The 18,230-nt window shown below is 35.8% G+C and overlaps 1 protein-coding gene across 1 annotated transcript in view; it reads left to right on the forward strand.

Annotated features, from left to right (window-relative positions):
- The window catches only part of ttc21b (tetratricopeptide repeat domain 21B), a 95,576-nt gene extending 78,755 nt beyond the window's left edge, over nucleotides 1–16,821 (forward strand). Inside the window, exons 23-26 of the mRNA XM_048599220.1 lie at nucleotides 1,646–1,870; nucleotides 9,979–10,099; nucleotides 10,206–10,273; nucleotides 15,863–16,821. Of these exons, the coding sequence (XP_048455177.1) occupies nucleotides 1,646–1,870; nucleotides 9,979–10,099; nucleotides 10,206–10,273; nucleotides 15,863–15,940 (492 nt within the window). The 3' untranslated portion in view covers nucleotides 15,941–16,821. The remainder of the gene's footprint in view (nucleotides 1–1,645; nucleotides 1,871–9,978; nucleotides 10,100–10,205; nucleotides 10,274–15,862) is intronic.
- The last annotated feature ends 1,409 nt before the right edge of the window (nucleotides 16,822–18,230 follow it).

Below are 18,230 nucleotides of genomic sequence, written 5' to 3' on the forward strand. Positions count from 1 at the left end.
CATCTCGTAGATTTATCTGCTCTGTCATCTTCTCATGATGTCAAGAACTTTGGTTTTGCAGGATCTTCCTTCTCTGAATCTGCGTATGCTATTTATTTGATACACTTTCTACCCTAAGTCTTTAGAATCTTCTGAAAAATACTATCAGCTGTCCTGGATAGCAAATTCTGAAACACATGTTGAGCAAATGAAAACATTGCAAAATTAATTCATTTGTAGATTCATCTTTTGAAAGAGAAATTATGTTAAATTTATTAATTAGAACTTTTTGAGGATGTAATAAACAAGGTAGATAAGGAAGGCTGGAGATATGATGTACTCAGATTTCCAAAAGGCATTTGATAAAGTGTCACATTAAAGCATCTGTATAAGATGAGAGTACTTGGGGTTGACATATTCCATAGATAAAGAATCAATCAATAAGAAGCAGAAAGTAGGCTTAGATGAGTCTTCTTCCTGTTGTGAAGGTGAGGTGAACAAGATCAGAAATCACACGACACCAGGTTGTAGTCCAATAGGCTTATTTGAATACACAAGGAGGAGTGAGGCTCCGAAAGCTTGTGTTTTCACATAAACCTGTTGGACTGTAACTTGGTGTTGTGTGATTTCTGACCTTCTTCCTGTTGACAAACTGTAAATAGAATGTGCCACAGGGATCAGTGCTAATCCTCAAGAATTTGCAATCTGTATCAATGACTTGGATATAGAAACCAAATTAAAGCTGACTATATCTCTTAATGACGTGGAGATAGGTTGGTAAGTAAGTTGGCAAGAGAAAATAGTCTGCAAAGGGGTAATGTTAGAGTAAGTGAGTGAGCAAAAATTTAGTAGATGGAATGTAGGAAAATGTGAACAGAAGATTAGAAAAGCAGTAAATTATTTAACTGGAGATAGATTACAGAACTCGGTGATACAAATGGATCTTGGTGTCTTGGTTTATGAATCAAAAGAAGTTATTATGCTGCTCCAACAAGGGATTCACAAGGCAAATGAAATATAAGCATTTCTTGCAAAGGAGATAAAATCTATAAGGTAGAGAAATTTGTTGCAGCTGCTCAGGGTCTCCGTGAGACCATACCTGGAGTACTGTGTACAGTTTTTGGTTGATTTATTAGAATGAAAAGTTATAATTCATTAAAAGCAATCAGAGATGGTTCAATCAGTAGAGTGGAATAAAATCTTTATTTTTTGAAGAAAGCTGAAGAGGTTATCGTCATTTAGGGATTTAGCAGAATGAGAGGTGACCTTATTGAAATATGTAAGATGCTGAAAGATTTGAAAGGGTCGATTCTCAGAGGATAATTCCTCTTCTGAAGAAGATGAAACTAGGGTTTTTTTTTCCTTTTTGAGGATTTTTAGTCTGTGGAATTCTCTTTTCCCAGAAACCATTGGAGGCTGTGATGTTGAATTTATTCAAGACAAAGTTTTTTTGATAGACAAGGAAGTCAAAGTTTCCAGGGGACATGCAGGAAAATGGAGTTGAGACCTTGACTACGATCAGCTGAATGGCCTACACTTGCTCCAGTTAATTAAGCTAAGCTCTGTTCAATTCTATGCAAATGAGCAAAAAAAGTGCATTTGTAGGAGAATGACAATGTACTAAATTAATTAATAATTTTGTATAACTATTCTTGATATAATATAGAAGGACCACATTCCTGCGCTCTTTGGAATGGCCACAGCATATATGATTTTAAAGCAGACACCTCGTGCAAGGAATCAGCTAAAACGTATTGCAAAATTAAACTGGAATGCCACTGATGCTGAGGAATTTGAAAAGAGTTGGTTGCTTCTAGCTGATGTTTACATTCAGTCTGGAAAATTTGATATGGCAGTTGAACTTCTTAAACGCTGTCTACGGCACAATAAGGTAAAAGCAATTAGATTCTTATTTTGTCAGATTGTAAAAAAATAAAAAAACAGAATTAGACATGCATTACACTTAATATTCATGATCCTTTTTTTAGTATAAACAATGTAGTAAAGTGTAGTTTGTACCAGTTGAGCATAATTGGAGACCTCACAAGAAACACTGGAGGAAATTTCCCTTTACTGAATGAATACCAATCTAGCACCTGTTATAAAACCTGCCTAAATCAGTGAAACCACTAGAAATTGGACAGGTTCCACAAGAGGGCAAACCATCCACTCTATCACCCATATGGTGAGAATGCAAATTTACCCCATTGTCTCTTGAGGACTACAGTCTTATCCATTGAGTTTAAGCCTATTTCTGTTGTTTCATAAAAACATAAGTAACACAAGAGCTGGAGAGCATTTAGCTCATCAAACTAGCCCTTTGGATCTCTTAAAGTCCCCATTGTAACTTCCAGTAGTTGGCTGAACAGCCCAATATTTTGCTTCTACCACCTGGTAGGCTATTAAATTCAGACAGTTAGCTATTCCTAATATATTTGAGTGTGTGTATATGTTAAATTTCAGTTTGTCATTTTCAATTCTCCTAACAACACTCATAGTTATAGAATTAATTGAACGTAAACTTGTGAAGTCTGCATTTGCGGTTAAAGATAAAAATCTGGAAGTTGCGTCATCTGGAAGTTGCACTCTGTTACTTAGTTCTTCCACATGCTGCATTATAACAGGACTCTAAAATTAAAATCAATGCAAGGGTGTTTACCTATCAAATATAAACAAATTGTTACTGGCTAATGTTATATCTTGTCTTTTTAATCAATCTCTCCCTCAATCTCAACTTTCTTTTGAAATAAATCCACAGAGCCCGTATCTCATGACCAAATCACATTTTATTTACACGTGGAGAGTCCTTTATTGATCCACCTCTGTCAGAGCTAGCTCTCAAAGTAAGCAGGATGTCAGACACTGCTGTTTATATCTGTCAACCAGGGCTCCCTGGTTGGACCAGATCAACAGCCCCAGTTGTGGAGCTAATATTCTATGAGGTCCACCTGGCTGACTTCATTACAATCACTAAACTTGGCCAATCCTTTTGTTCTGTGTACATAATTCAACTCTAATTTCTGGCTCATACTTCCAATTTAGGTTTTCCATACTTCAGTGAAGATTTTTCGGTTTTATTGATTGAAGAATCTTGCTGTTTTTCCAGCTTGCACCTGCCACAGATGTCTGGTAAAGGCCATTAAGCTGGATGAGACATCAGATGACAGCAATTTTCTGCTCATAAACCACAAAATAAGACTGTAAGATATCGAAGCAGAATTAGGCAATTCAGCCCATTGAGTTTGCTCCACCATTCAATCATGGCTGATATATTTCTGAACCCGATTCTCCTGCCCTCTCCTAATAATGTTTGATCTCCGTACTAGTCAAGAACCTATCTTTTCTGTCTTAAATACACTCGTTGACTTGGCTTTCACAGCCTTTTGCAGCAATAATTCCATAGATTCATCACACTCTGGCTGAAGAAATTCCTCTTTGTGGGCAGCTGTCAACATAGTAAATAGCAAACGGTATTTCTTAACCCCTAACTGAAACATCTGATGTTTCTTTTAAACAAATTTGTTTGCAGACTTGCATACTGTTATTTTGGCCATTTATTCTAGTATTTCCCAGTATACAATAAGGCCTTCTGGTTCATTGGACATTTATATTATTTACATGGTCCCACTTGTCTTACTAAATCCATTGCATTTCCTGTGCAAATGACAAGTCACCACCCTTTTAAAAGTAGTGCTTTCTGTTATGATGTGCCTCAGCCAAAACCTCAGTCAGAACCGATAAGTGAGTTATTTATGTCTTTGTGAGATCTTGCTGTGTGCACATTGGTTGCAACATGTAACCACGTCACATTTTTTCCCCTCATTTTATTCCTCCCTCCTATCACTTCTTGCCATTGAAAATATTTTGTGTCTAAGGCCAGAACCCACTGTTTTTGATGCTAGCCATCAGGACCAGGCGATTTAAGCATCATGTTCCTCCAAACCAAATCCTTTTCTACAGCTGTTTCTGATCATTTTTCCACTTCCTGTTATATACATGGATCTCTCCTCTCCTATCATTTGTAAATAGAGGTAAATATGTCTTTTTCAATATCTTCGTTCATACCTCAGTAGTGTTATCATGTCTCAAATCAGGCAACTGAAGGCATAGAATTGAAGCAGTGCAAATCAGAAATGCATAAAAGCCAGAATTTGAAAAGCATAGAGATGTCAAAAGGTTATAGTTTTGAAGTAGGTTACAAAGATGGGGAACAGGGCAAGTTATTGGAGAGATGTGAAAACAAGGATAAAAATTTTAAAATAAAAAGAATAGATGCTGGAGAAACATAGCATATCTGGTAGCCTCTATATGAAAACAATGAAACAGTTAACATTTTGAGTCCAATGTGAATTTTTTTTCAGAACCTGTTCTCAATGAAGAGATCACATGCAGGTAAAAAGCCAGAGGGAAGGGTCTAGATAGTGTAAGAATATTGGAGACACCTGAAAGAATCTGTGGAATAGGGAGAGGATTCCTATCCAAAGAATTGGGCATGGAGGCCAGGGCAACAAAAGAAAAGTTTGACACTATGTTGTGCCTGAAATTGATTAAGATAAGAGCGTAAAGAGATGGAACAAAGCCCTTTGCTGAACACAGATTGTTCAGCATCAGATGGGAGAGTACCAGAGGGTAAAGTGAATATACGGCAAGAAGTGAAATTAGAAGAAGGGATGGATTGAGAGGGAAAAGGAGAGGAGGAATAATGCAGAAGAGCATCAGTAATTGAATTTTGGAGCTGTGTTTGTTAACACCTGAAAGGAAGAGAAAAAGTTTCTTGTTAAAGCATCAAAAGAGATGAAGAATCAGTTGGAACTAGGAACTGGCGAGCTTTAAGCTAGTGGAAACCACTGAAGAGAGAAATTAAGTGTGTCAATGTGGTGGGGCATGCCACTCGGGATGCAGTGGGAACAGCTGTCAGAACAGTGTTGTACGTCACAGAGGTACCTGAGATCTTGGGTGGATTTTAAACATGAAGGATGAAATTTTAGTTAGAATTTGTGCGTAGTAAGCTGGAGCCAGAGACAGACACAGAGGAAGTAGAACTGGCTGTGAAAACGAGTTTTTTGGCAAAGTTTTATCAAACACCAGGCAGGAGTTTGTAAGGAATGAGGGTGAACAAGCCAAAGGAATAAAACAAACTTGTTGGAGAGAAGACCAGAACTTCTTCAAGTTGGGCATACCTGGAGGAAGAAGAGGCAGGGAATTAAAGCAAAATACTGTAGATGCTGGAAATCTGAAATAAAAAGGAAAAATCCTGAAGAATCTCAGGACGTCTGGCAGCATCTGAAGAGAGAAATAGAGTTAATGTTTCAAGTCTAATATGACTCTTCAGAACTGAGTACGCTTCTTCAGAATGAGAATTTTGAAATCTACGTGTTAGGACTAGGAGCCTGTGCAGAACAGCAAACTCCGGAGTAACTTTTTCTAGTGTAACCCACTTATCTTGCACTCTTAATTCTACTTTTTTAAAAATTGAGTTACTGTTGTTTTCATTTTTTTTCAATTATATGATATGTTTATTTAAGTTCTTTTGATTTTTTTTTTGTTTTCTTATACTCAAAACTTACAGAACTAGGAAGGACTCTGGGCTACGTTCAAAAATATGTTCCTTATTTTAACCACATGCATTAAATTTGTTGCACTGTTTACTTACAACATATTATTGTGGAACACACTATCACCGAGGTAGATGAGATGAAAGGCATTGAAGCTGGTTAAGAACATGAGGCGGAAAGAAGTTGAAGGAAATGTTGATGCGGTTAGATCAAGTGTAATGGAAGGAGACTTTGTGGACCTGTTTGGCATGGACCTTTTGTGACAAATGACCTGTTTATGTGCTCTAAATATTATGTATTTTCCTGTGTCAATTAAAACTCCATGGGAAAGATGACTTTGAAGAGAATGTAGGGAAATGAGAAACAATACAAAATGGCAGTGGATTCAGGAAGTATTGACTGGGAGGTGACAAGATTTTTAGAAAGAAAGGAAGGTAGCAACAGGAGTAGCTGTACCAGTGATCCCAATCTTATAGTAGAAGCAGATATTTTAGCCGAGGATGGAGAGTACAGAGTAAAGAGGGAGATGGAGTAATCATCTGGCAAAAGGTATCCATAACTTATTCTTGCCCTCAAAAATAATTGTGTTATAATGAAGGTTTGGCCGAATGTACTATCTTATGGTGTCATCAGCAAATTTAAGAGGGCCAGGATTCAGTGTATCCAGTTCAAATCACTGGGATTCGAGGAATACCCTTTGGTACATGACTTCTAGCCTCCCCAAACTGTATATTCTGTGTAAGAAACAGAAGGATCAAATCTCGACGGGTTGAGGGTTGCATACCTTTGAATATCAGAAGAACCTTATTGTTGGGAGGGGGGTTGGAAATCAGGATAAGATGCAACTTTTTTCTGAAGTGGAGCTTCACGATTTGAACACAGGTGGAGGTTTGAATGATTGTTAACTTTCATGGTAAACTTTATCAAAAAGAGAATTTATTGACTGACTATAAGGCATGGTAAGATTTTGCCAAATTTAGAAAGACTGAAGATAATAACGTGAGCTTAATGGAATTCCAATAGATTGTATGCATGCCTGAAGAAATTTAATTTGGGAATTCCCTGATCTGTGCTGGCTTTAAGTTATTGGGTTGTGCCAGTATATCAAGTATGGACATATTTCTGTTCTTGACAGGAATTAACTTTGCAGGTATATATACACTAATGAAACAAATGTCAAAGTGCTAACAACATTCCTAAGAAGGCATTCCTTTCTTGTGGCATTTGTAGAGTAAAGGGGGTAACTGTGATACAACAGAAAATCGATGGCACCATGTTAATAAATTGGTGAGATCATCTAGATGCAGGGTGCTGGCAACAAAGTATGAAAGGAGAAATGTAACTAATAGAAGGAAGGACAGACATGTATTGATGTTTTTCAGAAGCAAAGAATAGTTGGGATTTACAACAAGCGAATAACCCCAGTAATGCACAGGATGTAGCCAATTGATGTTTCAGGTGTGATTCAAATACTGTTATGCCATCAGTTGTCCCAAATGGTATAATAAACATTCAGGTAAAATATGGAGATTTGGATCAAGGAGAAGGCATTGTATTGGGCACAAGAAGTGATGAATATGTTGGTAAAAATCAAAAGAACTGCGGATGCTGTAAATCAGGAATAAAAACAGAAGTTGCTGGAAATGCTGAGCAGGTCTGGCAGCATCTGTGAAGCAAAAATCAGTGTTAACATTTTGGGTCCAATGAACCTTCCTCAGAACTGAATATGTTGGTGGTGGAGTCTTTCAGTTGTGCCATATCAGACAATGAACAAATTTTTACAGTGTTTGGACTGGCCTAAATCCTAACTAGACACTTAAGTAACAACGATTAGGACACAGTTAAGGATTTTGAGAGTTTCATCAGATATGAAGATGATGACACACTAAAATCCTTTAAAAAGTAGTCATTCATTACAAATAGCAGAAATCAATCGTTTTATGAGCGCTAGTGTAAGGTCCAGTGAAATACCATTATAATTAAGTAGACCATCAATGAAGAAAGCAGTGATGAAACCAGATATGGAAAACAACAAAACTACTCAATTGAGAAAATCTTTGAATTTGCAGTTTTTACAATCAGGAGTTTATCGTGTTCCATTAGTGGAACATAACCTCTCCACTAGACAAATCGAAAAAGTGTAATTGACATTGCAGGTAAAAATTTTGGAGACCAAAGAGTCAGTTTGTTAAAATTACGTTGACAATTTGCTCATCTATCCTCTAAAATGTTGAAAATTTTACTAAAGAATGCAAGAATATGGAATGGAGAGTATGAGAAGCTCATAGAAGAGATATGTGATAGATATGAGATTTGTAAGAAATACAAAAGGACGCCATCATAGCCAATAGTAAATCTATGCCTAGCAAGAGCTTTCAACAAGCAAGTGACTATTGATTTGAGATATAAGGGATAAAGGGGAAAAGAAAAGTTCATTTTACGTTTGTACATTTGGCAACCAGGTTTGTCAGTCAACAGCAATGCATAGTTAACCCCAGCAAAATTTATCTCTGATAAGGATTGTGAAATTTGTGAAGAGTCAATTTAGAGATATGTTGTCAAGTATGAAAAATGGGAAAGGAACCTTGCGGTAATAGATGAAATGGTTCATAATATTTTGGCAGATCAGCCAAACTGTTTATTATCATGTGCGCTAGTGTTGATCGCCCATGCTAGGAATTCATTGCAGATGGTTCGAGGATATGGTCCACATCAGTTAGTATTTGGTAGGAACCCTAAAGTTGTATTAAGTAGTAAGTGATCAGCACCCTCCTTGGGAAGGGGCTGCAATGTAGGCAGAGAGGATTACAATTAAGACAAAGTCTTAAAGAATTTAGTGAGCCTCAAGTTTCAGAAACCATTTTCAAGCAAAAAGACATGGATTATTGAAAGAGAGAGGGGCTTAAAGAATGGAGAGGTCTTAGTAAAATTATGGTGTCTTCATTTAAAAGCAGATCTTGCTATATTTTACTGGCATCATGAGGGACAGCTTTCAGCCGTCTTTATGATTTCTTGTGGGGTAGTATCAATTAATTTATTATAAATGGGCTTAAAATAGAATTAAAAGTTGGAAATCAGGCAGAATTGACTATATGTTTTGCATCAGCAATCTTATTTGGAAAATGTTAGCTACATTGCTGTTGATCATCGTAGGGCCTCATAAAAAGACGGCTTCCTAAACTGAAATAAAGGAATTGCAGCATCTAATTGGATAGCTGAATTGGCTAAGCACTGAAACAAGGCTGGATGCCAGTTTTGAAGTATTAGAGTTGAGTTCAACTGTGGCAAAACTCCAGATTAGAAGATATTATTTGGGTGAACAGAACATTGAAAAAAACATTAAAGATGGAGAATTGTGCTTTGAATGCCCATTATTGGGAAATATCGGGAAGCAGAAATGTGTTGTGTTTAGTGATGCTTCTTATGCAAATCTCTGATGGGTTATCAACTGCAAGAAAGTTTATAGTTTATTTTCTTGTGGGAAAGGGAAATAAATGTAGCCGTTTTGTTTGGGAAGCTAAAAAGACCAAGAGAGTTGAAAAAAGTACCTTAGCAGCAGAAACTCTAACTCTTGCTCAAGTGGTAGAGGCATTTTGCTTAGCAAAAATATTGGAAGAAATTCCAGAAAGTAATTCAGCAGCAATACCTGTTGAGGGCTCCATTGATAATAAGTCAGAATGAGATAATGTGCGCTCATTGAAATATGTGACTAATAACAGACTGGGAGTTGACATTGCAGTTTAAAAGAGATGCCAGAAAACGAAGAAACTTCTGAAATGGAGTTAGTGGATAACAGCAATCAACTATCCAATTATGTAACAAAGAAAGGAGCAAGCCATAAGAAACTGTTGGACCTGTTAGAATAAAGACACTTGGAACTTTAGTATGAAAAGAAAAATAAAGAGAATGGAATGTGTTGTGCTTTTGTTTATTTTGGTTCTTGTATATCTATACAGATTTATTTAAAAAGAATAGAATTTGTTACCATCTGATGAGGTTTGAAGGGACGTCTGAGTCTAAATAGAATTGGGAACAGGTAATAGATATATTAATTAAGGATTAATTGGGTGAGAATTGGTTATATAAATATGGGAGCTAGTCATCTGTGTTGCAAGATTTTTATATCGTGTGGTTCACTGAAATAAAGCTCTCACTAAAAAGAATAAACTTAGGATACTGTTGAAAAACATTTATCTTCAAGTATATGACAGAGACAAGGTCAGATGTAAGATTTCAATCTCCAAAGTAGTAGTCTGGAATGTTTAAATAACATTTGTCATTGTCTCTCAAACAAGGCACTATCCCAATCTGATGAGCTTTAGCAACAGTCGTATAGTAGGTCACATCAGACATACTTTGTTCCAATATGTTTGTAGAAATTTGTGTCCTTTGTTCATGGTTCTTTTTTGTTTCTGAATCTATTAACAAATCTTTATTTTCTTAGTCCTGTTGCAAGGCTTATGAATACATGGGATACATTATGGAAAAAGAACAATCTTATAAGGATGCAGCTACTAATTATGAGATGGCTTGGAAGTATTGTAACCAGACAAATCCAACAATAGGTAAAATCAAAATTACCCGGACTTGTCACAATCAGATATTACTATAGATATTAAATGCATTTGCAATACTGCTTCTGAAAAATTGACACTACTTTCAATTTTACAGGGTACAAGTTGGCTTTTAACTATTTGAAGGCAAAACGATATGTTGATGCTATTGACATTTGTCATAAGGTAATATGTTTAAATTCAATCCTTGATCTTGTCTTCAGAATAGAAGACCAATAACAATCGAGGCATATTGATAAAACAGTATCCTCTATACAAGCAGTGACTGATCTACTCCTGTAGCACATCATCCCCTCATCTGTTTCAATCAACAGGTTTAGTGATGAATCCCAAATTGTCACTTCTCACTCTCATGCTCGCTCTCACTCTCACTCTCCTGTGTGAATGTGTGTGTGTATTTCTTTAATGTTTATCTTGGTTATCTGTCCTCATTTCTCTGATCTGTGTCCTCCTGGAAGCCTCAATCACTGGAAATGATCTGCTACTAACTCTGTCCTGTTCCATCATAAACACCTCTTAAATCACCCTACATTCTCCTAAAAAAACCAAAATGCTGCAGTTGTTGGAATAAAGCTGAAATAAAAACAAATGCTGGTAATAGTCAGCAAGTAAGGCAGTGTCTATTGAGGAAGACAAAATTAATGTTTCAAGTTAATGACTTTTCATCAGAACTGGTAAAGATGGGAAAAAAGCTTGCAAATGCTGATATTAAATTCCGTTTGTTAGATCTTGCCCATTCTACCATCTTAGTAATGGCTTCTTTTCGCTTCATTTGGTCCTCAATGATTTGCAATGCCTCCCACTAAAGTATTAACTGCAAATTTAGAAACCACTCCTTCCGGGTATACTTCCAAGTCATTGAAAAATAGTGAATGAAAAGTATTCTGTTAATTCAATTTGCTACCCTTGCTGTAATTTAATACTCCTTAATCTCTAATGTTTAGCACCTTGTCTTGCTTCAATGGCTATGGATGAGAAATAGTTTTTTTTCCTCCCCTGCAAGGTGAATGAGATTGACAATCTCACTCATAATCATCATCAATCTAGAAATTTGAATTCATTACCAATTCCTTTCTCCAGTCAATATTGTATAAATGTATTTCAGATGTAACAATAGTTATTGTTCTTTGTCATGACTTTATGCTGTGAATTTCTTATTGTAAATAACTGATTATGCCTATTCTAATAACTTTATCATTAACATGAATCTCAGATGTTAACTGACATTCATTGCAATACTGCATAAAGCAGAACAAAGAACTACGGATGCTGAAGATCTGAAATGAAAACAGAAATTGTTGGAGAAACTGAGAAGGTCTAGCAGCATCTGTGGTGAGAAAGCAAAATTAATTTTGAATCCAATGATTGTTCTTCAGAACTGATAGCTAGGAAAAGGTGGTATATATGCTAAAGACGGACGGAGGAGAGGAATAAGTGGATAGATGGAGATGGAGCCCAGAGAGAGGAATAATACGGTTCGGGAGACAAAGGAAAAAAAGCTGATAATGGAGCCCCTAAGTGGGTCAAAATGGGTTGGCTGTGCTAAAAGCAGCCCACATGATGACAGTGCGAGGGTGAGTGTTCAGGCCTTAAAATTTATTAAACTCAACATTGGGTGCTTAAGTGGAAGATGAGATGCTGTTTTTCAAGCTTGTGCTGAGCCTCACAGGAGTACGAGGCAGGTCCGAGACAGACATGTTGGCCAGGGAACATAATGGTTTGTTGAAGTGACAGGCAACGGGAAGTTTAGAGTTGTTTTTATGGACTGTGTTCCCTGGTCAACATATCTCTCCGCATTGCTCCAGCAATTCTTGTTTTGCATCACATTTAACTAGTATTAGTTCTGATGAAAAGTCATACTGTACCTAAACATTAACTCTGTTTCTCTCTCCATGGATGCTGCAAGACCTGCTGAGTTTTTGTAACAGTGTCTTTGTTTCAGATTTCCAGCATCGGCAGTGTTTTCCTTTTATACCACATTAAGCAGTATATAACCTACTATTCTACTTTGTGGCAGTACCAAATAAAGATAAACCATTTTATATGGAAACACTTAAGTCATTCATTGTGTGTAAAGTATTAAGATTTTTGAGGAATACAACGTGATCCTTTACAAATGTACATCTTAATTGTTTTGGCATAAAATGAAGTAGATTAAGGTACAATTTTTTTACAATCTAACTTAATTAGACAAATGTTAAGAGGGAGGTTCTTATTGTTACTATACTAAGCATAACAGATATTTTTTTTAAAATTACTAAAAAGAATAAAAAGGGAAAACTTGAGTGAAAGAAAGCTAAATATTTTATAAAGAATTAGCAAAGTGAGCTTGCATAAAGTCAAACTGGTGAATTAGTAAATGAAATTAAGGAAATGGCAGGTGAATTGAAAGGTATTTTGCATCAGTCTTGACTGTAGAAGATACTGTAACATACCAGAATCAGCAATATATCAGGAAATGGAAAGGAGGAAGGAACTCAAAAATCACGATCACAATCACTAGAGAGGATTGTACAGAGTAAATCGTTGGAGCTGTGGGCTGACAAGTGCGTGGATCGTGATGGACTTCAACCCATGGTCTGAACAGAAGTGGCTAATGGGATAGGTGATGGATTGGCTTTAATTTCCTATGACTCTCTTGATTCTGGAATGGTTCCACAAGATTAGAAGATGGGGCCGTTTTATTGAAAAATAAAGTGATGCAGAAAATAGAAAACTGCAGGCTAATTAGCTGAACGACTATGTTAGAAACTATTATTTAAAATGTTACAGCAGGGCACTAGGACATGGGCAAGGTAATTGAGTGGGGTCAACACAGTTTTGTGAAAGGGAAATCAAGTTTAACCATTCTCTTGGAGTCCTTAGAGGAGGTAACACTTGTTAATAGAGGGGAACTGGTAAATGTACAGTATTTGATCTATTATACATAGCACATACAGTATCTAATGCAATTTAATCGATCAGCCTTTGTATCAACTGGTGGAGATCCTTTCAAGTAAGATTAATATTGTTTCTCTTTCTCAATGTAAAAATTTAAGTTACCATAAATTAACTGTGATAATATCATTTTATGTTTTCACTTTAATCCCTGATTAAAAAAAAAATACTACATTGCATAGGCATCACTTAAGCATGTGACTGAGCTGAACTAGTGAATTTTGTCATTTAGCAACAACCAAGCAACAGTTCTAATGGCATTTACCATGCTCTAATATTTCCCCATTCCCATTTTCTCTCACCCATCTATCCCATTTTAATCATTGATGTTAATGTTGTTTTTATTTCAAACACGAATCCTGGAAGTACATTACACAACCTTACAACTGTTTGTAATTTTATCCTCATTGTTTATAAAACTGTTACATTCAGTCATTTAGTCTAGATAATTGGTTGAGTGGCAGATCACAGAAAGTAGGGATAGTGGGTAGGTACTCAAATTGGAAGAATGTGATCAGTGTTGTCCCATGAGGATCTGTGTTAGGGCCTTAATTATTCACATTATTTATTAACAACTTGGATAATTGCATAGAAAATTATATATCCAACTTTGCTGATGAGACAAAGTTAGGCAACATTATAGACTGTATAGAAAGTATAAAATTACAAAGGGATGTTGATGGACTAAGTTAGTGGGCAACAGGAATTCAATATAGGCAATTATGAGGTTATCCATTTGGACCAAAAAAGGATAGATCTGGGTACTTTCTAAATGGTACAAAGATACATACAGTAGATGCCCAAAGAGACTCGGGTGTTCAGGGGCACAGATCTTTAAAAATGCCATAAATAGGTGCAGAAAATAATCAAGAAAACTAACAGTATGCTGGCCTTTATGTCTTAAGGACCAGAGTATAAGGATGCAGAAATTATGCAGCAGTTATACAAAACCCTGGTTAAACTCCACTTGGTGTACTGTGAGCAGATCTCGGCACTACACCTGAGGAAGGCTATTGGTCTTGGAGAGAGTACAACATAGGTTCACAAGATTAATACCCCAACTTCAGGGAGATTTAAATTATGAGGTGAGATTATGCAAATAAGGCCTGTTTTCTCTAGCATTTAGAATGTTAAGAGGGTGATCTGTTTTAACAATATAAACAGGAAGTTAGGTGAAGATAAATTATTCCCACTAGTTGGGGATTCTAGCACTAGGGGGCATAGTCTAAGAATTAGGACCAGATTATTTAGGAGACATGTTAGGAAACACTTTAACACAAAGGGTAGTAAATGTTTTGAACTCTCCTTCACAAATGGCAGTGGATGCTGGATTGGTTATTAATTTTAGATATGAGATAGATAAATTTGTGTTAAGCAAAGCTATTAAGAGATTTGGGCCACAGGCAGTTAGAGTTACGCCGTAGATCAGCTAGATCTCATTGAATGATGGAACATGCTCGAGGGGATAAATGGCCTACTCCTGTTTCTGTGTTATATCCAAGGTCCTTGGTCTTGACCCCTTGTCTACTGGAAGCACACTGCTTCTCTTTACCTGTCCCACTGTTTAGTATCCTTAAACATTAACATTATATCATCTAACCAGTACCATTGTTATGGGAAAATATTTAATTTTACAAATTTCTATTTCGTAAGTCTCCTTAGAAAACTTTCTGGAAAAGGTCTTTGACTTATGAACTATGTTGCAAGTTTTTTTCCAATGAGTAGTTTTTTTTCTAGACTTCAATCTTAGACCAGCTAAAAGGCATAATAAATATCAGCAATAAACCTCAACAGGTAAATTTTGTATCATATGTATATAAATGTGTCCTTTTTGAACAGTAGTTCATTTAAGCTTTGTGTAGGATTTAAGGTTTCTTTTGGAGTAAATTAAATGCAGCATAAAGTTCTGTTCCAACCTCAGAAATCTTGAAGGACTTGAATTTCAGCATCTGTCAATTGTTCTTTTTAACCACGGATTAAGAATTCTCTGGACATTTTTAATTCTTATGGGCTAGCATTAATTCTTTAGCTAAGAATCAAAGAATTTTGAATTGTAAGCAAGGGTTAAAATTCAGCTATTGTGATTCTTAGCTTTAGAAAACTGCAAATATTGCAGACTCATTCTCGTTCTTTATTTTAAGATTTCAGATTAAAATAGTACAGGGTACATCAACAAATAACGTTCCATAAAATTCCATAAACACTCCTGAGAAAATAATGGGGCCTGAAGAACAGGGCAGAGATAGTGAATAGCACATGTGAATGACTGGAAAGAAGCAGGCACTCCTCAGAGCAGTGCTGGGAATTTTTAAAAAAATCAATAGATCACATTGAAGTGACATTTTTGTTGACAGAGACTGCAAATCTGGGGCGTAAAAATATATCAGCAGCAAAAGTTAATGAAATATAAACACCAGGAAAGAAAGAAATGTAATAACATTTTAGAAACAAATAATTTTGAAAGATAATGTATCTGATTTGGGAATAAGAAAAATAGTGGCACGTTGATGAGGAAGTGATACTAGACTTGAAATGTGAACACTTTCCACAGATGCTGCCAAACTTGCTGAGTTTCTCCAGCATTCTATTTGTTTCAGATTTCTAGCATCTGCAATTTTTTTTTAATTTTATTAATCTGAACAATGTTAGTTTCTAGAAATAACAGAAGTTAATGAATTGTTACATTGTTGCATATTAGGTGTAGCTGCTCACTTTTCCTTTTAAGTTACCAAGTCATGACAACTAAGAAGATTTTTTAAAAATTTTGAATAAACATTTATAATTTAAAACAAATGATATTTTATTTTCTTTTGGTAGGTATTAGCCGCCCATCCCAATTACCCAAAAATGAGGAAAGATATTCTTGACAAAGCTCGAGCAGCTCTCCGTTCTTAATTGGGTCATATGATGCTAGCTTTGCTTTCAGATATTTCTGAAGTATATGTATATTGTTTGACATGCCAATCTTGCATTATGTACAATTGCTTCTAATGTATAATTATCTAGATGTATTACTTTTGTATGCTTTATGACCCATGGTAGTTTATATACAAAGTTCCATAATAGTGTTTCATTGTTTTTACAACAATGTTATTTTCTTTTTAAATTACGAGTATCTGTGAAAATAAATTTGCATATGTATAATTCTCTAATTTTCTACAACACGTCAATGATGTAAAGCACAATCGTTCAGTTTAGATGATTCCCTAAAGGAGTTGATCCTGCAAGCGTCAGAATTTTCAAACCACTTGATAGATATTTTAAGTACAAATTAATTTGAGATGTCTTTGATGTCAGTGTTTATTGTCTTGAGCTTTTGGAAAGAGTCTGTCTATTCTGATTGACTTAAACTAAAAAGTGATCTGTATGTAGTAAATCACAGTATCTATAAAGACATTTTAAAGAAACAAATAAAACTAGATTAGATGTTGTATATTTCTATGAACCTGCAAAACATGCCAATGTATTTTTCCAATGCATGCAACTTAAAATTAGTTGCTGTGCATAGTTTAGATCGTCACGTGTTCCACTTCAAAACTAGTAAGTTCTTATTAAGCTTTCACTTTTCTGTCTTAATTTGTTTGCATTCTGCTTTTTGGTACCTTTTGTATTTCTGAATTAATTTACAAATATTGCTATTGAGTGGAGTAAAGGGACGTTCTGTAATTAGTGCTTTCTACTTATGGTTGTATTGTTAAAAACAAGAATTTTTTGCAATCTGATTATTTCAAAGTAAAAATCAATAAATAGGCAATGTTGATTTTTTTAATATTGAATTGCAGCTTTTTGTTGTATTTGTGTAATACATAGACATAATATTGCTCATAGAATATGTCTTCTGTCAAAATAAGCTGCCAAATTAAGCTCCTTAGCAACTTTTTTTCTCCGCCACGAGAAGTTCCATTTCCTCTGAACTGTCACCTGCATATTATTCATGTAAGTCACGGCCAGTCCTATTTCAGTGAGATCATCCGTTGAAAGTATACAAAGTAGACAGACTGTAATATCAGTCAACATGTGTGCTAATGAGTTCAACACTCCAGTTAACACACACACTTAAACAATGCCACTAGTACTATTTAACGAAACCATTATACACTTTTGGTTTAGTTGCTAACTGCTTTCTAATGGTACTTTTAATGATTGTTTATAGATTGATGTTTGCAAAATTGGTTAGAATGAACAAGAAGTGGTGTGGCATGAGTTGTAGGAATTGTAATAACATCAAGCAAGTATTTTGCATGATTCATTTGCTCACAGACTTATCTTCTATGTTTCTACAACCTGCAGTGCAGAGGCTCCTTGGCCTACATCACCATAGAAAGATGGAGCAGAAAGATGAAATCTGGTTAGGCTGAACAGCACAGCTAAGAATTCATGCTCATTGCTCAAATAACCTGGGTCTGTGACAAACTCTTCAGCGCAAGTTTCCTTTCCTGCAGTGTGTAAACAATTGCTTCTGGGAAGCATCAACTTCCAAAATGGTCCCTTTGATTGGATAGCAGCATTGCAATATGCTATCCTGGTTCAATAATGCTGCTTAGAAAGACCCAAACACTCTGATCTTTCTGTCACACATGGGGTTTATCTTTGTGAAGAAGTTCAGTGAGCACAGTTGCTCATTCAACAGAATTACAGACAAAATGGAGCCAAAACATTGATCAACACTAGGCACTAATGCAATTCCTCTAGCTTCTTGATTCTGACATCCTCTGTTTTGTTGGGGTCTCAGTCTATTCCTTTGGTGCCAAAGAAGTTGGTGTGTACATTGTTGTCATGGCACTTCTTTCTATAAAATACGAGGCCCTCACAAGAAAGAAATTGCATTAGCAAATTCAATTTTTGGTCATGTTCTAACTTGCTCTATCCCATCATCACAGTGTCATTGGCTGTATAGATACAGACTGGGGCAATTTCTGTTAATGTATCCATCTATTGTGGGATTACATCGTGACTAGCAAACCAGAAGTCATCTGAAATAGTATATCATAAATGGTTTAGATGTTGCGAGCAGCTGAGATGTTGGATAAACTGATGGAACAATAGCCCTGCTTTGCATAGAGTTTTGAAAGCCATTTGGTATCAGTAAACATGGGGTTTAGTTCTTCAAAGTTCTTGATCTTTTATCGTATCACTTGACAGTTGACTTCAACCATGTCAGATTTAAGAAAATCCTGAGTTTCCA

This window comes from Rhincodon typus, chromosome 7 (assembly GCF_021869965.1).
Source record: "Rhincodon typus isolate 14 chromosome 7, sRhiTyp1.1, whole genome shotgun sequence".
NCBI classification, from domain to species: domain Eukaryota; kingdom Metazoa; phylum Chordata; class Chondrichthyes; order Orectolobiformes; family Rhincodontidae; genus Rhincodon; species Rhincodon typus.